The sequence below is a fragment of the Lepidothrix coronata genome, unplaced genomic scaffold, assembly GCF_001604755.1.
Source record: "Lepidothrix coronata isolate B3197 unplaced genomic scaffold, Lepidothrix_coronata-1.0 Scaffold142, whole genome shotgun sequence".
NCBI lineage: Eukaryota > Metazoa > Chordata > Aves > Passeriformes > Pipridae > Lepidothrix > Lepidothrix coronata.
In genome coordinates this window covers 521,001-543,670 of record NW_016690322.1, presented here as the reverse complement: position 1 = coordinate 543,670, position 22,670 = coordinate 521,001, and the positions used below count along the sequence as shown (strand labels likewise).

At 37.9% G+C, this 22,670-nt stretch overlaps 1 protein-coding gene across 8 annotated transcripts in view; it reads left to right on the top strand.

Annotated features, from left to right (window-relative positions):
- Positions 1 to 22,670, top strand: part of NAALADL2 (N-acetylated alpha-linked acidic dipeptidase-like 2) — a 469,384-nt gene that overhangs the window by 208,840 nt on the left and 237,874 nt on the right. For all 8 annotated transcript variants that reach the window (XM_017827775.1, XM_017827774.1, XM_017827776.1 and 5 more), the window contains one exon: positions 15,336 to 15,837. In XM_017827775.1, the coding sequence (XP_017683264.1) occupies positions 15,344 to 15,837 (494 nt within the window). In that variant the 5' untranslated portion in view covers positions 15,336 to 15,343. The remainder of the gene's footprint in view (positions 1 to 15,335; positions 15,838 to 22,670) is intronic.

Sequence of the window (22,670 nt, the reverse complement as noted above, 5' to 3'; positions counted from 1 at the left end):
AGGTGTGAGTGTTTGTAGAGGTCACGAATATCTTTGGAAATATCAGCTGGATGTATTTCTGATAATGAATTATGTTTTATTGGGGTGTTGCTCTAGTTCCAGCCAACACTACCAGGAAGCTGGATCCCTGCTGATTGCATGGGTTGTACTGCTCAATGCTCACCAAGTGCAGAGCCTGCCAACAAACTTGCTTTGATGGTATTTTACATCTCATCTCAGTCCAGTGTTGACCTTTATCATTTACTGAAATAGTGGAAGTAAAGAACGAGATGTCTTGGTGATCATCAACTTATTAGTTTGAACAAAGAAGCAAACCAGAAAACAACCATAATTATTAGATTGCAATACAGCTTGTGCTGGGTGATGGAAAGCTCCTGCTGACTCAGTTCTGCTGGTTTCAGGGTACAGTTTGGAGAATCTGGCCAAACTAATTCCCTTTAATAGTGGTGAGAGTTCAGAAGCCTTGTCAGTCCACAGGAGCTTATTGTGTCAAAATGAAGAAGTGGTGATCCTCTCAAACACATGTAGGCTGGAAATTCCATAGACTTAATAATTAATTAACATTAATAATCTTAAGACTTCCAGTTTGGAACTAAGGTCTAATGGGCTCATTAAACGAGAGTTCATTCTGGTTTTATTGAACTGTGTGAAGTCTAAGTTGTGATAGGGCTGTGTGAAGATTTTGCTTACTGCCTTGTTATGTAGCTTTTCCAACTTCTTACTCATTTTGCAGTCATTTTGACCTTGGTAAACCAGATTCAAACCATCTTCAAAGGCATTTAAGTACCTTTTCTCAGTTCTGTATTAAAAAAACCGTGAAGTTAATACCCTCTCTACATTTCATACCCTATATATTATTTTTCTGATTCTCATTAATTTAATTAGATTGCAGTCCTCCTTTGCTCTTTACTGAGAGATTACTCTGCAGGATAAATACATTTTAACTTTGATGCTTCATGCTAGAGGTGCTCATACTCATAGGTATCTACTCAAATAAAAGTGCCCAAAGTAAAGTATTCTCCTTTTCCTGCATAAAAAATTCCCAATACAGTCAGTGAAATTGCTAGGTTTTGATAATCTGTATCTCTAATGAGAAACTCATCTCTTTACTTCAATGGTAACTACTTCAATGATACATAAAAGTGCTTTAGAACAGTGCTGATTTTGTTTTTGAGATCACCCAGCAGCTTAACAACCAGTCTGGATATGAAATACAGTTCTCCAGTTCTTTGTAGTAGTCTTCACTAGGTAGCAAAGTTTATGGGCATTTAGCCAACTGTATTTTTATATGTTGCATCCACCTGTTTTGACATTTATCCATAAAAATAAATTCCGTATGTAGCCCAAATGTTGGTCTTTGTGGGTCCCAAGTTACAATGGCAGTAATTAAAATGTTTACTTTCATGTCCCATATGGTAACTGTGGTAGATAATTGTATTCACTGCAATTATTTTGGACTAAGTATAGCAGAGGAAGATAAAAATCCAGTATGGTTTTGTAACAGCACACAATATTTAATTGGTTTAACTGTAGGCTTAATTATTTCCAGGATTAAAAGTAAAAGAAAAATGGCAATGGATTACAGCTCTGAACAGATTTATGAGGCCTTTACATGTTACTTAGATATAGATATGGCACAATGGTCAATTTGGGGTTATTGTCTTTACAGGCTTTGGGCATGACCTTGTAATGGTTATATTTGGAAATCTTTTAAAAAGTTATAGAAATGAAATTAAACTCATTGCTTTTCCACATATTCTTATTTCTCTTTGTAATGTCTAGCAAGGCAGCCAAAGCCTTTGTATCTGGGTGAAGCAGACTCATAGCTTGATTATTTTTTTAAGGGATTGAAAAATTGAGTATTTAACTAACATAATGATAGCCCATTAAATGTATTGCAATTGTAATGATTTTGTTTGTGTTATTATAGTAAACCTAGTTGTTTCAGACTGTGTTTTGGTACTATAAATATTTTGTGTTAGAGCAGTGTTTTGTGACTTACTGAGTTTTACATTTTCATGCCATTTGCTTGACATTTGGTCTCAAAACAGCATTACTTTTAAGTGCTATTGAAGATCATTTATTTTTAATAATGCTCCTGTTCATAAATAAATTATAAAAGCTATGAGACACGCTTAATATAGTTCACTGTGTTTCTACAGACCCTTAATACTTAAAGAAATTACAGGTATGCGTTGTATTTAAAATATAGGGAATTCTGTGTGTTTGCTTTTGGGAAAAAAAAAATCAAGATTTTTAGTCTTGAATATTTGTTAATGTACAAACTGATTTCTAATGTCATTTCTCGATTCATCTTAGTTATAAATTTAGTCACTCTAAATTTTTCATGAGCTTGGGTGACTTTTCACTAGAGACTGCTTTGCCCCTTTCCTTGCTGTAGCTCACAAAAAACTTTGTACTGAGAAGCTCAGTAGAAGACATTTCCCTGTTAAAAAGCAGTAGAGATGAAGAAAGTGCTGCTTCTTTTTTAATTTGCGTGGCCTGATCCTCTTCCTCATGGGCATCTCTGACTTTCTGACTTTTTTTTTTTTTTCTCTTCTGAGCTTGAAATTAGGTCATGTATAAATGAAGCTGATTAAGTTGTTTTGTGAGGAAAATATTCCCACTGAAAAACCTAAATTTTACCAAAACTCACATTTTTAGTGAGGAAATGTTTATTTCTAAGAGGAATAATTAACATGTAAAATAAAGCTGAGTATGTTCAGTTTTGAATGACATTTCTCGGGAAACTGTAAAAAATTAGTTTTCCATTTTTTGAAGTTGAAGAAAATACAGATCCTCATGGAGTTTAGGATCTGTAGCCCTCTTTCTATACTTTTTTTTTATTGATATTTCAAAAGGGGAGAAGGGCCATGCTGATAGTCACCATAGTGATCTACACGACCTCCAGAGGCCTGCAGAGAGACAGAAGTATCACATGAATGATGGTCTTTTATACATTTGTTTATTTTATGAAGTCTTTTCTTCTTCCTTTAAGGAGACATCTAAGTATTGTGTTAGAAGAGAAGGCAGGCAATGGGACTATAATTCGTATTTTGATCAAAAATATCCATACTATGTTGAAAATAGTCATATTATTATGCATAATTTAATAGTTTGATTGTATTATTCAGAGTCACTAACAGCATGTTTCTTGGAGTCCTTTTCAGAGTCAGTAATGGATAATATTTTCATGAATATTGTCAAATTCCCTTCATTTGGTGAGTGACTTTTTGAGAACACTGGTTTCTTAGTGGCTCCTAGCTTTGTACAAACAGTGAGAGCTGGTGACTGAGATTAAAATTAGGTTGTGAATGAAATCAATAAAAAGCTTTACGGATCCAGTAACTTTGAATTCTACTTGAAAGTCACAAATGTTTTTAATATGAAGTTGTCTGAAGAAGCATGAGTTTCCATTTGTTTCTGTCACTGAGAAAAAGCAACAGATAAAGCCCAAACTGGGAAGCAATTAAATGTATTAACTGCCAGATGAAGGAAGGAAAACCTAAATCCTGTTTGGTTTTCTCCTTCAGGCTAAAGAGTTCATAAACCAGAACCTTTTAAAAAAAAAAATATGCTTGGTCAAAACTGGGTCCTGCTGTCTTGCTAGGTCTTGCCATAAATCCACATGTTCTCCATGTCCAAACCTGCAGAGCTTCTGCAGTGAGTCCTTGTGAGAAAACAGTTGTGTTTTCCTCCTGCTCCAACCCAGCTACAGTTACTGAAAGGTTTTTTGGAGATGTAGGAAAGCAAGGCACTGTGCAGTAAGTTTGTGTGACCAAGCCTGAACGAACACAGGCCTTCCTTGTGTGTTCATCCTGTGCTTTCTTACACAAAGGTGCCACTGAGGAGGAAGTTTTGTACATATTTTGGTGATGTGGAAACCGCGTCAAAGGCTGCGGCAAATACGAGACGTGTAAATGAAATGCTTCATTTCTCAGTGATTCGGGAAACCTGAATCATTCCTGTGCATCAAGGGTTACAAGTCAAGCAGTTTTTAGCAGACTGCTAATCTGCTGTGCTTGCTCTATAGTTATAGTTGCTTGCTATCCCAGGAGTTTCCAGCAAATGCTCATACAATCTGATTAACATGGTTCAAGTACAAAGGGCGCTGGCCTGGGGACTACCACGTCTCATTAATGGAAATGAATTTTTCATGCCATGGCTGCTGTGTCTGTGTGTTAAGACTTTCATTTCTTTTTCCAATTCTGTCTCTTTTCTGTATTGTATGGCTGTATGAATTTTAACGACTGGTTATATTACAGGTCTGAGGGGGTTTATTTTTGCATACTGATGTTATTTTTACTAAGAAACAGATGTATCAGCAGCAGAGGAAAAAAAAAAGGGAGCAAAATGGCACACATTTGTGTTCATATTGAACCCTTTTTCTCTGATTGAATGCTTGATGAGTTCAGTTTAAGGACGAGGCGACTCGATCTGTTCTTGGCAGCAGTCCTGCTTTGCGTGGGAGGTTGGAGCAGGCGACCCTGTGAGGTCCCTGCCAGCCAACATTTCTGTGGTTCTGTGAATTGTCAACTTTTCAGTGTAACTTTCCAGAATTAAGTGAAGTGTTGCAATTGATGGATCGTCCTATCCTTTTAAGTGGCTGTAAGGTGTTCTGCTGTGACGTGAATACTGTTCTGGTTTATAGCTGAAAGCAGGGAAGAGAGGGCTAAGTCTTCTCTCTGTGCTATTCCTTGCAGTGTTTTGGATTAATGTTGCTTTTTAAAGGAAATTGGAAAGGAAGTAATAGTACATATTAAGCTGGTATGCAAAGTCGACTCAGTGAGTGGTCAGTCACAGCTGCTATACTGTGGCACTTGATATTTAATTATCTTGGTATCAGAAGATTGTCATTTTCAGATTAACATCACTCTGTTGAAAAGTTCCCACACATCACTAACTGTCTTGTACCGGGTGTGTACCTGAACATGGGTATCCACCATCTTACAAGATCATCAGCCCACATTAGGTGATGATATAAAGCTAAATTAACAGAAATCATCAGCCCTTCTGTTCATGCACAATTCCTGCTTTCGTTGGGAATTGCTGAAATACCTCTAAGCATCAGTTATATAGTTTATAGCCTACTTTATCTCTGTGTACTAAGCTATATGCTTCTTGAATATGTCCTCTTTGTTCTTTTTGTAATGCACACTTTGCTTATCTTCAACTGCTAATGTCTCTAAATCAAAAAGTTCTACAGCATAAACAATTTATACTCCAATAGCTATGCACAACACAGGCCAAGTCTAAAAGAAGGTTTATGAGAAGTTTTTCCTCTAAAGAAGGTGACGTGTTTATTTTAGATTGTGAGGTGTGTATTACACTCCTATCTAAGGCTGCTCAGTTAGTGGTCAAAAAGTATTATGGTTACTTTTTAAGAAGTTATTCCTTAAGAAATGTCTACAGACTAACAGTATTAATTAGTTTAGTCTACTGGCAATATGTGATAAATTCTGCATATATAAATATTTAACTGTCAACTTGTAGGTGTCAAAAGTGACTAGAGCAGGCTGAGATAGACAATTGAGAATTGAGGTAGTCTTTAAGATAATAGACTTCTCTAGTTTATTTCGTGTAATACCCTCATCTTCATACACCTCACCAAGGCTGAGAGATTTCCCTAAATGATGATTGGGAAACCATCAAAGAGAGGCTGAAGATAAAACCATAGGCTAAGCAGCTGTGCCTCTTTTCCCAAGGGTGTGGTCACAGTTGTGTAGGACTTGGCTGCAAACACATCAGATCTCGCTGCTTTTTGTGACTTCCAGAAGGGAAGTGTAAAATTCTTCTGGAAAGCTACTGAAAACGTGTATGTTACTGATACATGGAGCTTCACATATAGAGGTACTTCATCACAGATCTTAAATCTGTTTGCAGAGTGAGTGATAACTAAAGAAAGAAATAATTTTTGAGTTTAAGATGCTTCTGCACTGAACTCAATGTTGGCTGATGTGGAAAGGCAGCAGTGCTATGAGATAGGTATGCAGAGGAAGCAGCAGAAAGAAAGGATGCTTCCTTTAATTTTTATCCTCAGAAATCTACTGAGGATTCCTTTATTGACCTGAACTAACACACTTTGGATTTTCTTTCAAAGAGAAATCATAAACTCATTTCAGCGTGTAGACATTGGCGGATTCAGGATGCTGAATGTCACACCATGTTGACTATGTGTGAAAAAACATGTTCTGATAAATTCACAGGAATTGTACACCATGCAAAATTACACCTCCAGGCAGACTCAAATGACCAAACTGACATTTCTCACACTTGACAGCTTATTTCAGTGGAGATTTAGGAAAAAAAGGTCAAAGGACACCAAACATATTACTGCTCCACTCCACCTATGGCTATAGCAACACTAAATCTTCTAATATTACATCTTAGGGCAAATGAAGGTTTCCTCATTTAGGTCCTACAAACAGGAGTAAACAAGTCTTATGAGGAGTGGCTGAGGGAGCTGGGGTTGCTTAGCCTGGAGAAAAGGAGGCTCAGGGGAGACCTTATCACTTTCTACAATTACCTGAAAGGAGATTGTAGCGAGATGAGGTCAGTCCCTTCTCTCAGGTGACTAGAGGTAAGACAAGAGGAAATGGCCTCAAGCTGCACCAGAGGAGGTAAAATTTCTTCACTGAAAGTGCTGTCAATCCCTGGCACAGGCTGCACAGAGAGGTGATGGAGTCACCAGCCCTGGAGGTTTTTACAAGACATGTAGATGTGGCACTTGGGGACGTGGTTCAGTGATGGCCTTGGCAGCGCTGGGGAAACTGTTGGACTTGCTGATCTTGAAGGTCTTTGCCGGCCTAAGAAATTCTGTGATTCTGAGGTTCTGTATAACATCTTGCAGCTTAATGGCTTCAGTGAATGTCCCTTTGCCTTGCCAGGAGCAGCATCAGGGCCGATAATGCGCGAATGGCTCGATTGCCTTCTGACAGCAGTGTGCAGTGTGGCTGTGCCCTGGCGTGTGTTCACGGCTACAGAAATGTGCTTTCATAAACATGGGCCCATCTTGGGTTGCAGTAGCAGTTGCCATGGCAACATCACTCTGTGTACTTGAGCTTTAACATTTGAGAGTTCACCCAGAAAATAAATCTGGCGTGATTATGAAGTACACTTGCTTGTTTTCTGAATTCTTTGGATACAGATCGTTGAAAAAAGCAGAAAATTATGTTACTGCCTTACTCTGTTTTCTGCCATAAACCATGCACAGAATCATTAAAGCTGTCGTCTATCAAAATATAGTAAAATTCCAATAAAGCTAAATTGTAAATGTTGCTACCTTCAACTCCATAATATATTATTTTATAGGGCTCTCTGTCATGGTTGAACTTGATAAAACTCGGTAAAACCCCACTGAGCAAGAAATGAGGAAAAAAAAAATCTAGAAAATGTATTCCTAAGTAGGGATTTAATTGTTTCTTTTATAAGTAGTGACCTATTTTTCTACAGCAAGTTAAAATACCTCAGGATGATGACAACATGAACATTTTTGTGTATGTATGGTTTTTAAATATATCATTTGAAATCTGGTTTTATGAAAAAAATTACTCTTGACATGAGGCATTAGGGCTTCATATGTCTTATGTATCTCTGATTCCATTTGCAGTTGTTACTAATAGAAAGATTTGTCTTCTGTAACCGGATAAGTTTGTGAAATTAATCCTGAGCTCTGAAAACTAGAGCACTGGAACAGATTGCCCAGAAAAGTTGTCGTCTCTCCTCACTGGAGATATTCAAGAATCATCTGGATGCAATCCTGTGCAATGTGCTCTGGGATGACCCTACTGGAGAAAGTAAGTTGGATCAGGTGATCCACTGTGGTCCCTTCCAAACTTACACATTCTGGGATTCCGTGAAAAAACAGATTAGATCATCTGATCTGGCAGATCAGCAGCAGCACCGGGGAGTTTGCAGATGATGGGCATTCTGCTCTCCCCCACACCACTGTCAGATCCGGCCTCTTCAACAGAAGCCATGGAAACAGGGTTCTGAGATCATTCTGCTTGGAGATGTCTGAGTCGCTGAAGAGCTGCTTTCCTTTGAGAAGTGATGTGAGTGCAACATATTGTCAGCAATCTGCGTTTTTACTAAAACTGGGTCTGAGGTCCTGAGCTGGTCTCCTGTGTCTCATGCTTACAGGTCTGCTGCAGGCTGTGTCCTTTTATCAGGGGGGCAGATCTCTGATATTACCAGCCTGACTCATGTCATCTTTGGACTAGACTAAATTTTAGATAATATTGAATCCCAGGTGCTCCAGAGTCCCCAGTTTGTTAGTGGGCTGTGGTTTTTGATTTGGTATGGTTTGGGGTTTTTTTCCCCCCCAACAGAATGTGTTAATGTTTTCATTGCTGGATTTTGTCAATGATAGTTAAAATCAGGAATGGAGTTATTGTGCATGATGAGGTCAGATTCCTGTTTGTAGCTTATCCATAAAAGCGACCATTTGGGTTTGTTTGCTTTGTGGGTTTTTGTTGTTGTTTTTTAGGGGGAAAGTTTGTTGTTGTTGTTGTTGTTGGTTGATTGGTTGTGGTGTGTTTTGGTTTGGTTTTTTTTATTTTTTTTTGTTCTTTCTAAGGCATGGGTTAAAATCACGTACTATTTTGCAATGTGGCTTTGTACCTTTTAAAGTATAGCAGACTCTCATTAGCACACTTTCTTGCCATGTAGTAGCTTGCAAGTGTACAGTTTCTGAATTTTCGAAGTTCAAATGACTTAAATTTTTTATAATAGTTTAAATATGATTGGCTGTAATTAAAGAGGAAAAAGAGGTTGAAAAAAATCAAAGTGAAATGTGCCCAAGCCAAAGACTGACAATGTAAAAATTTCCAAAGCAGAAATGAGTCATATAAAATTAACTTTCTTAAGAACTGCTATGGCCTGTTACTACAGCTATTGCTGTCAGCATTTTCAAGTTAAACACCATTTACAGTAATTTTATTTCACATCAAGTTCAACTATAAGCTTAAATGCAAATGTCTCAATAATAGTTTTTGTCCTGGCAAAGCTTTATATTTTATTTCTTTCAGAACCAATTATAATGTCTGGGGAAATGTAATGCAAAATATATTATTGATGAAAATTTGAATTTGGAAAAAATATATATGCAGGCAAACTGAATATTAGGTTGGTGTACAGGCGGTCAGTGTGAGGAGAAATGAGAAAAGGGAAAGACTAATGTGTTGAATGAGCACCTTTGGGTGGGTTGTTTGGTCTCCAAGAAGAGGTGGTTGCTGCTGACCATCCCACACTGGGTGGGAGGGGGCAAAGGGGCCCAACAGGCAGTTGCATCCAAGATCTGATGGTGGCTGCAGGGTCAAGCAAACTGTGTGAAGGACTGGGTGAAACACATGACTAAAGTGGCTTCTTCTGCAGGAAACATTCTTTTTGCATTTCCTTCTGAATGCATTTTGTTTGTTGTAACTGTGTAATGTCTGCAAGTCCCTGAAATTTGAAGCAGGGATAAAACTCAGGTGCTTTTTTGCTGAGGGATCCCTGGTGTCATGTGGGCTTTCCCCACCCCATCAGCTCCTGTGATTCTCTGGGGACACCAAGAAAGAGATGCTGGAGTGGGATTGCAGCTGAAGCAACAGGGAAGGAGGAGTGAGGGGCTTTGGGATGGGAAGGGGAAGGACAAGGTCACTCTGGAGGAGCAGGGCCCAGTGTGCTTGGGATGGGGATGGACAGGAGTTCAGGCAGAGGTGTGGGAATGTAAATTGTGGGGAGGTGGTTGGGCCAGGACGAGCTAGGTGGTGGAGCTGGGGTCTAGTGCCAATAAGCAAAGATGTAGGGTGTAATTTCTTCCCCTTAGACCTAGTTTAAGAACAGTGTGTAAACGCACGTACACAACACATCCCTCCTAATGCTGGAACTTCTGTTTCTCCATCCGCTTCTTTGCTTCTAGCAACACTGCAATCCTATCCAGTGCCCTTCCCAAGGAGAAAAGCGGGATCTGAGTGTTGAGTCCAAAGGAAAGATGAGCAATTAATTCATGGACTAAGGAAATGCCGTGTGTGTGTGGTTGGGGTTTCTCTTGCCTTGTTTGGGATCAGTGTTCTGATGTTTGCCAATGAGTGTGGTGATAAGGGAACAGCGAGAAAACTGAGCTGATCCCCACCCTAATGGGAGGGAAAAGCTGTTCTGGAAGCAGAGCAAAGGCAGCAGCACAGCACGTACCACAAGAAATGCACAGACTCTGCAACAGAGCCATTTATACTGATCTGATTACACTGCAGTTTTAATAAACCTCCTAGGTAGGCTCTGCATATATCACAGATGCTGTTAGCTCCAATAAGTTCAGTAAATATTTCTGACTTTTGTTTCAGGCAAATAGGTATTTGAAAACTAAACATGCCTGAGAATGGAAAAGATCTATGTTAGTAATACATGCCCAGCATATTAGAGACCAGCCAAGGCTGCCTCATCTTTATGTGATAGTTGTCTGCTGGGGAAGAAGGAGCTTCCCAGCAATTCTTCTTTCTCTAAGTCCCAGCAATTCAGAGGTTCTGAAAAGGCAGCAGACAAATACATCCATGTACCTATGCACATCTGGATAGTCCAGGATATTATAGCTCAAGTGGCTGATATGTTTGATCCCAGGCAAGTTAAATCTTGTTCCAGCTGGACGTCGTCGTGCACGAGTCTTATCAATCAAGGTGTACTGTAGACCCTGTTCTTGTCGTGTGGTTATCCTTTGTGTTAATGTTAATTCTGTCCTGGTGCACATGGCTGTTCATGATATAATAAAATCGGGGAGAGATTTTGAAGAAGTTAAATATTCCACAACATTCATGTGTGCCAAAAAGCGCTTATTAATGAAGGGACAATTTAGGGTTTATTTGGCTGAGTTCTACAGACCTTCTTTCTCCAGCCTGATCTCTCTGTTCTGTCTTCTGCTATCACTCTGCTTGGTCTTTCAGGTTGGGTTCATCTTCAGTGGAATGCGAGCAACTGGTGAATTTTGTCATTTGTTTTTATATGGTGGCTGTGTGGAGTGACAAGGTATTTAATTGTCCTGCTATAACTGAACTGGTTGCCAAGCCCATATCCCAAACATGATGAAAGGGAGAAATCATTACTGCAGGAAATTAGGGCAGTGGTGATGGAAATATCACATTACTTTTTGAATTACAGGGTAGTGTAACCTTGCTGTTGACAAGGGCATCATAGTCTTTTCTGCAAACAACTTTTGTCAGGGATTTACAACTCTGAAGAAATTTGTCTAGACCTGAAACTTGGCATCATCTTATTTAGCAAAGTACTAAATTGTTGTCATATATACTTTAAAGACTTTTAAGTGCAGTAGATGTTGAGTTCCATGATAAACTACAGCTTTAAACAGGTGACATATCTACTTTGAGAGTTTGCCTAGACACAAAAAGATTGCAAGGACTTAGAGCAAAGGCACTCTGTATAGAAGATACTGAGAAGAAAATAAAAATGAAAGAGCCCTTAAAATGAGGAGATCCAACAAGCCCGGATTTCATGTTCTGTGACTACATGAAGAGGCTGCAATGCCTTTAGTACAGTTGCTGGGTGAAGTTTGCCTTATCAGTAATGGACACTAAATGACCTGAGAAGGATTCTCTGGGGGCAGCAGGTTGACACTAGCCACACTCCCTGCTGTGCGTGAGCCTGCTGATTGTCTCAGCTGTTTATGAACTGGATTTAACAACTTCAGCACCAGTCACAAAGAATTTACTGTGGCATATTCATATTGCTCTTTCCTTATTGGTTTCACAAAATGTTTGTATAAGCTGACCTTTCTCTAGGGGAGGTGTTGGAGAGTGGCAGTGGTGCAGATGCAGGACGTTCCATGTTGACCTTATTGTGTAGTTTTCAGATTGGTGAGGGATTGAAGCAGGAAGGCCGTCAAAAAAAAGAAGTTTCTGGTGGTTTCATAACAAGATGTACCTATCAGGATGTAAATGCATTATTTTTAAGGTCGAAGAACAGGTGGATAGTTTTGAAATGGGCTCGTTAAGGCAATAACAATCTGATAGAGCTAACTCTCCTGATTTCTTGGGAACGGTTAATTGAAAGCATATTTAGGTTTGGTTTGATACCTCTCGATAAACATTCTCCCCACAAATCAGTGGAAGTATAGAAATGCACATCAACTTTATTGGTAATCAGCTTGGCTCTGTCCAGTATTCCAGAGTTTATGATCCCCTTTGCTGTCCCTATAGAATGGCTTTAAAGCTCACTCGGTGCATATTCAGACTTCTGGCATTTTGCAGTTGCTCTTTTATCTTTATAATAAAACATGTATTTAACAACAATTAAATGTTGAAACAGCTTGCTGGCAGATGGGACGAATTTTCTGTCTCCTGAAGTTTTCAAAAATGTCTTTCAGAAATATGTTCATTTTATGGTCTGTGCTATAGAGAAGAATGAACCAGGGTATTGTAGTGGTTTTTCTTGACTTCAAAATTTTTCCATATTTTTAGTGTCAATTTTTTTTTTTTCAAATCACTATGTAGAGTTCTCTTTATCCTTCTAATTTCCACCCAAAACTGCATTTATTATCTAGTCTTTAAGTCATGCCTAATTCCTTAAACAGCTAAATACCCAGTGGTAAACAGAACTAATAATGTGGTTTACATAGCACAAATGGCTTGTGCCTTGAGAACCAGGAGACCCTTTTCTGTTAAAATGGTTCAATAGACTGTAGGCCCTGATCTCAGATACTTTGAGGTAAGTTGTGCTGTGTCCTTACACTCAAATAACGAACTTAGAAATAGCAGTAGAAAAAGTGAAGTTGTTAACTGCAGCTACTCTTGCATTCCTCGCCTTCTTTAACTAAAAGACATGCGTTGCTAATAAGATCCCATACTCCAAAGACTGGTTTCAAATATAAAACTGAATTGAATATTGATTTTTAATTTTAGTTCATTTAGTTGCTTATGTGTTTTTGGTTTTTTTCTGAAGTGAGGTAACTGGTTTTGGTGCTTTGAATGAAAATGCAACTGCCAAGATACTAAGCTGTGGAATGTGGTTGCTACTCATCTGCATTAACAACCATTTGAAGAAATTTCATATGGATTTTTATTATGCACTTATATGTAGATTTAAATACCCTTTATTAATACACTCAATTGAACAATAACATACATTTTTAAAGTGTCATAAATACAGGGAAAACTTAACTACTGCAGTTAGGCAATGGCCAATGTTTTTAAGCTCAACAAGATTAATATTAGCCATGAAACTGCATCTGAAAAACTGCCTTAATTCCTGGTTTATGGCTATTACAGTGCTAATCTGCAAAGGATTTACTTATTTGGCTAAAACAGTTTGTTAAATGACTTCAGGAGTTCTAGAGTCAAAAATACATATTTATGGAATGCAGTAATAATTTGTTCTGCTTTAAAGGACAAAACACTGGTCTTCAATTTCTGACAAAGAGCAGTATGAAATGGAGTTGAAAAGATGAGGTTGTTGGGCAGTTGATATTATCTAGTAGTGATCTCTCATTGGTTTGCAAATTAATCCCTCCACTAGCAAAAGAGGAGATGGAGTGAAAGGGCAGATAAATAGCTTGAAAATTAGTTAGCTCAATTTTCCAGAGAATATTAATACATCATTTTATGTCCAGCTGGTGCTTGGCAAGAAGCTTAGTGCACCAAGGCTCAGTTCTGGGGCTGACATTACTAAAGATCTTCCTTAACAACCTGGATAAGGAGACAGAGTGCTCCCTTGACAAATCTTGAGGTGATGCACAACTGTGGGGATAGTAAAGCTGTAGTTCAGAGGATCCTTCACAAACCTGAGGGTTGGGCTGACAAGGTCAGCCACAAAGGCTTTGCAGGCGTAAACCATTTGTTGACTCAGCTGGAATTTAAAGACCAAATTTGTTATTGTTATTTAAATAAGTAATGCAGACCTTCACAATAATTTAAGAGGCTTTAGTTCAGATCACTCTAAACTCTGTTGCTTCCACTGCATATAGAAGAGTTTGGACTGCAGGTGGAGAATTGATTTGCAAAGTGGCTGCAATAGCTCCACTCGGAGCGTGTGGGCTCTCCTGGCTGTTCCTGGGCTGCCTGACAGTTATAGGCCAGGGATATTTATATGGCTGTACAGGGAAAATAGGATCTGTAAATTGGTATTGTATAGAGCCAGATAGCTTTTCAGTGGACAATAGGCTGTTTCATTATATCAGAGCTTGCTAACATTTTGCGCTCTTCTGAGAGCTTCAAAAAGCTGAAATTCTACTTTGCCATTAGAGTTGGTTCATCTATTACGTGGCCTCAGTAATGTTATTTGGAGGTAAGTCTTGGAGAGTGAAAATGCCTTAAAGCATAAAAATGGAGGGATAATATAGTGTTGTAGGTGTCAGTCTAGTATTTATCACTGTGAGAGGTTTATCTTAATTTTATTCTAATTGAGAAGTGAGTCTGATGTTTGAAAAGCCCAAAATTACAGATGCTTATGTGTTGGAATGGCTATTGTCAAAGTATGGAGGGAAAGGCACCCTGTTGTTGCAGTCTGTTAAAAATGATTTGTTGAAAATTGACTTTGAGTGTTCGTACTGGAGGTCAGAGTTCTCTTTAGAGGCTTCTGCTTCCATAGAAATATCTAGAAGTGCCACAGTTATGCCTTGCTATTAAAGGAATGATTTTGTTACAAATACTTACCTGGCAGTGCTTTTGATTCATTAAAATGGGAAAAATAAGTGGAGCAAAACAGCTGGGACAATTTCTAAGTAAATTCATCAGTCATTCAGGAACTATGCATTTAAAATACCTATAAATAATAGAATGCTCCATCTAAATGGAAGCCTTTTATTGATGTGTAAGTATAGTGTCACCCTGAAATTTCTTTAACTTACCATTTCCTTGTGTTTAGAATCACATCAGGCAATTTATATTATTTCTAATTTTTCTACTTTATTTTAGCAGCATTATTTTGAATGGTGTGTGAAATCAAATTGATACACACAGTTGTTAAGCTTTAAAATTACTTTCAGGTAACAAATAATTGTTTTGGAAACTCTGTACCTTCACTCAATTTTTTTATATTATCTCGAGGACTGACAATAATTGGATAACTTCTGTGGTTTGCCACTGGCACTTGTAAATTCCCTTTATTCATATTCTTACAATATATTCTCTTAAATATCTTCTTTCCACACTGATAGTGTTCATGGGACTGCTGATCCTACAAAAGAAGACAGGACGATGGAAATGGGGAAAGTGAAATACTGAGAACCCAGTGTTTACTTTTTATTGTCTATGTTTAGTTCTCCCACGTTTACAAAGAATAAATAAATTACTTATGTTTGCATGTGGAAACAAACATCTGTGATTTTTTTTAAAATTTTGTTCTAATAGATAAAAAGATGGCCTATCACAAAGTGAATGCAGACCAGAGAGCACAGGGGCACTCTCCATACCTTGACAACGATGAACTCCAAGCCACAGCGTTGGAACTGGAATGGGACATGGAAAAAGAGCTGGAGGAGCCTGGCTTTGACCATTTCCGACTGGATAGTGCAGTCCAGCATCACCTGGGAAACTCCCAGAGCCCTGACCTTGATCTCGAGCCCATCCAGGCTTCATCTTCTCCCAAGGGAAGATTCCAGAGGCTTCAGGAAGACCCCGACTACATCTCACACTACACGAGACAGGCACCAAAGAGCAATCGCTGCAGTTTTTTTCGGATACTGAAAGTATTTTGCACTGCTTTGATTTTATTTATTTTTGGAATTGTGATAGGATATTATGCTCGCAAGAAATGCCCCTCTCCCCCAGCATCTCAAGAACCAAATAATCCTCATATCTACCATGAAATTCTCAAGGAAATCAAAGCTGAAAACATTCAACAGATTTACAGGTATGTACCTTGGCATGTTTTTTTGTCTAAATGCAATTAGGTGTCAGTGTTAAGGCTTTATGTGATTTGTTTTATGTGGAATCATATTTACAAACCTTGACTTTTTCTTCATGTTCAGTTTTCTCATGATACTTGGGAAACTTTCATAAGAAAACTAGTGGAATTTACTCATATACAAAAGTAGTTGAATTTTTAATAATGTAAATTTGTGTTAATCACAATAGTTTTGCTTTAGCAATGTTCTATTACTAAATATGTTATTATCTTTAATGTACATGAATTGAAAAACATAGATTATTCAAAGTGAATAGAAATATAAACAATAGAACAGCTGTCCTAGGTCCAACTGATTCCCAAATAACACTGTTGAAAAGCAAGGTTTATATGATGTTTTGTAATATTTGGTGCTTAAAAAAAATTCCTGACAAATTTTTGGCACAAAAATGAAGCCTAGCTTGTGGTTTTATCTAAATGGTGAATTAAACCTTTAGTCTGCATTGCTTTAGGATGAAAAAATTGGCCTTTGCACTCTGAAAGACCACGATTTGTTTATTTTTTATTCTTTATAATCTGTTTTAAGAATATAAATTGTTGTAAAATATCTGCTGACTGGGATTTGATTTTATTTTTTTTTTCCATGTGGAATCTTTTCACTGCTTTGAAAGTTTATATAACATGTTCATATTAGAGTATAATCACTTTTCTTTAGCGGTGAGTGTGGGAGAAACTAAGTTTTCCTTCCAAATTTTGAAAGTTATTTGAGGGGGCAGAGTAGCTTATTTTGGCTTCTGGAACAGAAAGTTCCTTTCTCATGATAAAGGCAATGCATTACAGATTTTTTGATCAGTACCAGTTCAGGAGCAGCAGAACTTACAAACCTGAGGTTAGAAAAGATTGTTGTCATGGTCATCCAAAGAAGTCTTCTTGAGTAAAGCAGAAATACATTTGAAAGTAACCACAGGAGTGTTCTAACAATATTGTCTTTTATTGTATCTGCTAAATCAAGTCCTAAATCCTGATGTGGTTAATACAGTGTTTTGAGCCAACACTGTTACTAAATGCAAGGGAAAAAAATAAATATGCAGGATTTCATGTCAGTTTTCATGTGCTGAACTGACTCTACTTTAGACAGACTAATTATTTTCATAATGGGAAAGGGTACAGGTGATGAAAAATGCTGATTTTTCTTCTTTTTATGTAAAAAATTAACTTCTTTGTCTTTTCAGAGAGTCAATTGAACTGAATGCTGTCATTAGGCTTAGTCATGACAAAAGTATTGGAATAAACTAAGCCCTGAGATTAGATATTATACAAATTACAGCAAATTGGTGACATGTCTGTCAAACTCAGGATAATACTTTGTCTTTGGGGACTGGGAGTTGCTTGCCATTTTATTATTTCAAAGAGTGGTTTAAAAACATCCCTTTTCAAACTCTTCATCACTTGTCAAATGATTTCAGTCTACTATTAGTATATTAGTGAGAATCTGGACTTTAACTGAAATGAATTATATGAATACTTTGGAACTTAAAAAACTTATATAGTTGCTAGCCTTTTACATAATTTTTAGTATTTGATATTTTTTTTCTATTTAATGGCATGATTTCAACAAATGTAGTCAACCATTAATTCAGCTGCCTATCAATTCTGTATATAAATATATAATCAATGCTTTTAGTATACTGCATTACCCACAAGATTTTTCTTAAGCCAACATTTTGATCTGAGACAGATTTTATCCCATGTTGTTTTAAGTTGCTTTTTCTCAACATCTGTTTGGCAATAGTCAGAGACTGCAAGGAAACTTGTGTGTATTTAGCCCCACAAGTACAGAACATGCAACATATGTTGCTTGGGTAAAAAAAAACACAACCCAAACCTGACAAAGTCAATATATGTTATTGGAAAACTTCTTTCAATATAACACTTTGATTTATTAGGAAAGTGGCAGCTGCTTAGCTTGCAATTTCTCTTCTAACTCTTACTGGGAATGACATTAATTTAATTATCTTTGTTTACTACTTAGATCAGACTTGGTAATGGTAAAGGATTTTGCTAACTGTCCTGAGAAAGGAATTGGGAGGAAAAAAAAACCTGTTTAAAAGACAGAGTTGCCAATCGTATTGTCCAAGCAGACGTCACCTCACTGTGCTTGCAAGTCTGCAGTGGGAGCTGTTCACCCCAACAGGGGTGAAATCTGCTTGTGATCAAATGAAGCTTTGAGGATTGGGACCCTCTGGGCTTCTAAAGGGGTGGCAGAAGTGCAGCAGTGGACTTGTGTTTGCTTTGTTGAGATTTGTGGATTCTGTGAGTTGACTGAAACCTGTCTACCAATCCATGTTAGGAATGGAGGGTCATTGCTGCCCAGGGAAACGGTTTAGTCCCCATCCCTGGAGGGATGGAAAAGGTGTGTGGATGTCTTGGAAGTGCTGGGTTAGTGTTCTTGTCCGGCTTCTCCACTGGAGGCTCTTGGTGGGAGCCGATGTGCAGCTCTTCTGTCAGGCCCATTCTGGCTGTCTACATCAGCCGGGTCCATGATAAGCATTTTTCTCAGCAGACACACTAGAAATCATTAGGTAAGAAAACTCAGCGTTGGCTTTTATTCCTTCAACTTTGCACCTTGCTTCCCGTGAAATGTCAATGTTACAGAATTTCCGTGCAATTTAGCACGGTTGTAATTACTGGTCTTGGCCACGTTCCTAATCAATGATACAGCCTAAGTAAACATTATCTCTGTAAGCCTTTCTGAACACTTCCGCCCGCCCCCTGCAGGGAGGTGCTTGCAATATTGACAGGAAAAAGTTGAAATCAGTTTACTCCTGATGTTTCAGGGGTTTCAAGAGGTGTTAAGTTGTGAGAGGTGCCTGAAAGGGGAGAAGGAGTTGTCACCAAAAAACTTAGAATTTTTCTTCATCCTGCACGTTGCATTTTACATGCTGACAAAAATTGGCACCAATACTGTTAATAGGACTCAATCAGTAAATCTAATGATTTAGCAGTATGAATACTAGATTTGCTCACATAAATATTTATGACATAACCTGCTCCATAATACAGGAGATTCAGAACTGGTAAAACCAGACATAATTCTGCAAACATCACTGGGCTGATAGGAATCCAGTAATTGTGTCTGTCTGTGCCATGAATATGGCTTCTCCCAGTTTTCTTTCTTTCTTCTTTATGTCCTTATGAGAAGGGCATAAATCCCACACCCAAAAGAGACGAGGTGGAAGTTGAAACACAAAATACTTTGGGCGCTGTTTAAATTTATATCTGTAACTAGCAGAACTTACCAGGACAAAACAGATGGATAAAGCTGGTAAAACTGATAGGCTGAAAGCAGGTTATCTCCTGGGACAGCGGGTTGAGACTCCATGGCAAGACTGAGTTCTCAGAGCCCTTTTAGAGAAAGCATGTCAAGAGGGCGGAGCTGGAGGGTCTTCTGTGCTTTGAGTCCGCACCATGCTCCCTGAGGAATGTGTCTGCAGCTCCAAAGCACAATCATTAGCCTAGGAAAGGTCCTGTTTTCAAAAGTGATGAATGCTTTTAGATGTGGAAGTCTCTACAGTTTATAATAAATGCCGAAGGTCGTAAGAGTCAGACTTTCAAAAATACAGAAACACCCAGTAATTTCGCTAAGTGTGCTGTTGAATTCTCAGAAGGAAATTTGCAATTAAAAATTTCACAATTCTCACTGCAATCTGACTTTTTAAAGCTACTTTTTAAAATGGCATTTAGATTTCTAATATCACTTAAGTGCTTTTGAAAATTCATCTGATTTTTCCTTCTCACCCTGTATAAAAAGGGGGATGCTAAAGAAGTGTATTTTTATTCTGTTGCTACATATCTGGGTATGTATGTAGATTCAGGGTAAAATGGTAAACATTTGAGTTTTGTGCAATTGAACTTTGAGTTTTTTTCAGTTAATATTTGAGTTTAAAATTTTTAACAAAATCTAAAAGGACAGGGCAATAAAAACACAAAAAGTAGCAGAAATGCAATCTTATCAAAGACCTCTATGATTATAATTATCACTATTATCCAATTTGGCATCTTTTTCTTAGAAAATATATATTGCATTGCATCTTTAATTTCTTTATTGAGCATTTCAGTAGGGGAAGTATGAAAAATGGTATTTTTATTTTATAAGAAATTATTTCAGTTGGGTTGCTCCAAAACCAGGTAAAAATGAAACTATCCTAGTTTATTTAGAGAATGTGGGGTATCAGAATTTTTTACGGTTGTAATTTTGGATTTGACTTTTGCAAATTAAATGGATAAACAAAGATTCATGTTGAATAGTAAGAATTAAAAAAAAAGGCAGTTGTGTTGATGTCAGTGATAACTCTAGCTTATACATTGTTTGTCAGATCAGCCAATTCACTCTGACGGTTTTAAAATTCTTGTAGCCTTACTCTGCTTTACTCAGTAATTCCTCTCAGCAGTCATACGTCTTGGTTACTATTAGGTTCACAGTTTCTTGGATACATTTTTCCATTATTAAAACCGGGAGGGGGCACAGAGAAAGGAGTCTGCTTTGCTCTCCAACCAGTCTATAGAGCGGCTCCTACATTTCACCTCTGGTTTTTATCCTGTATGTTCTCACTCAAATGCTTTCTTCACTATCACTTTTTCCCCTCCTCGAGCAATAGGGAGGTTTAAATCCCTTTGTAATACCTGTAGTTGTAACTAACTGTCCTTTAGAGACATATCTGTTCCTTATTCCAGCGGGTAATATCACCTGCAGAATCTCCCAAATCCATCTCTGGCAAGAATTGATTTGTCATTGGTGCCTGTTGCCAGCCATAACTTCAGCTTAATTCTTCAAAGGGCTTAGGAGGGCAGGCAGCAGCAGCTCTCCTGTGCCGTCATGGCCAAAGAACAAAAGTGCCTGTGCAGTGAGAAAAGGAGTTTACTTGTTATTTTCTTTAAGTGAGAAACTTCCATACACAACTGTTTCTTGTCCCTGATTAGTTGTAACCAGTACTGTTAAAACCTTGGAGCATCAAACCTTTTCCTTGGGTTTGTGAGAAACACGTATCTGAGGAGCAAAGAGAGCTTAGAACTTCTTGAAAAGTTTGAATTCTGGAGGTTTGGTCTGAATTAAATTTACAGGCTGCTGAATTAGATTTACAGGCAAGTTGCCTTTGTCCCAGGAATGAGAAATCACAGCAGGAGCAGAGCCTTTCCTTCTAAGGGAGAGGGATGTGTGGAGAGAAAGGAGGGCTCCGGTGACAGTGACTGCTGCCCTTGGGAAAGACCCATTTGTCCCTATTCCTGTTAATAGTTATTATTAATTAACAGCTCCCTCTGACCCCCCCAGGGCTGCTGGCAGCAGTCTGCTGGCCTAGGCTGCTCTCATTCCACTTATGGTCTGAGTTGTTGTTTTTGTCATGCCAGCAGCTGAAAAATGCTCTGCAAAAAGCAAATCTCAATGAGAACTCGTCATTTCCCTCCTGTATGTTAGTCTCAGATATTTATTGTATTGTATATGCAAGTATTAAATCTAGTTAGGCTGAGTCTGAAGTCATGCCTGCTGCATCTTTAGGAATGGATGTTGTCGTGTTCCTGGGTAACCAGCAGCTAAGTGAGCTCAATAGATTTATTTCATTCCCACACTGTGGAATCACTTGGGGTTCTCTTCATTCACATGATAATTTTGAATGTGTATTTATAAGTACAAAGGCCCCTTTGAAAGGAGATAAGAGTAATGTCAAACATTACTTATCCTCCTGCTACCTGCCCAGCAGAGAATGGCTCTGAGAACACGGGGAGGTGTCTTTTGTGGAACAAAGATGCCCTGTGTGACCCAAGTGGTATCTGTGGAACAGTGACTTGATAAATTTAGGCTTCAGATACCCACTTACGTCAAATATGATTTCTTTTTATACCAAAAAATAGGCTATATCTGCACTTCAGAGGTGTTAAGAGGAAAGCTTGTCTGTTTTATAGGTTTCTTTGGTTTCATTCAGTTGATTTTTTTTTTTATTTGCCAAACGTAGCTCTTTCATTTGTTTTGTTTTCTGTAGATGAAAGAAGGAAGCATTATACTGATATAATACTTGACAAAGAGGTGTAATTTTGATCCTGTTAGGGTCAGTTACAGATTATACTTATAATATTCCGCTTCTTTGTTGAAGAAATGTCTTAGCTTATGGTTTACTTAACATTGAAAGGGCATGTTTCATGTTTCAAGTCCACCATGTATTTCACTAAGAACAATTTTTCCTCTTGTATTTTTTTTGTTTGTTTTGTTTTTTTTAATGGCAACCATAAACATTTATTGATTTTTTTTTTTTTTTAGATGTTTGATTTGGGAAATCATTTGCAGTGCAGTCTGATTTTTATGTATGATTTTTACTGTATCCTTGGTAAATTAAGTACACAGTGTGGCCTTAAAATAATTTTCCTAAGCGATATCTGTGTGATTTCCTGAGCAACAAGTATTGTATGGCAATGAATTAGAATCAATAAGCTCTATTATACCTGCTCAGCATAATAAGTGATAAGTCCCTTGACAAATTTCCTTATCTGTCACAGCTCACACGAGTGGCTTTGGTCTTACTGCTCCTTTTTCAAAACCAACATACATTTTTCTGCTAGAGAACATGGAAAGGAAAGCTCAGTTGGGCCAACTTCCTGATTTATCTTTAAAGACAGGAAATGAATTTAATTTTGTGTTTCACATGTAAGAAAATAAAATAGAGATTGACAAACCCCAGAGACCTTCTCTGAAAAGAGAAGAGGCAGAAGACAGATTTGTGTCTTGTATTTGATGTCCTATGTAAACATCATATGTTAACAGTGAGAAAAGTGGGAATGAGCTTTTGGAA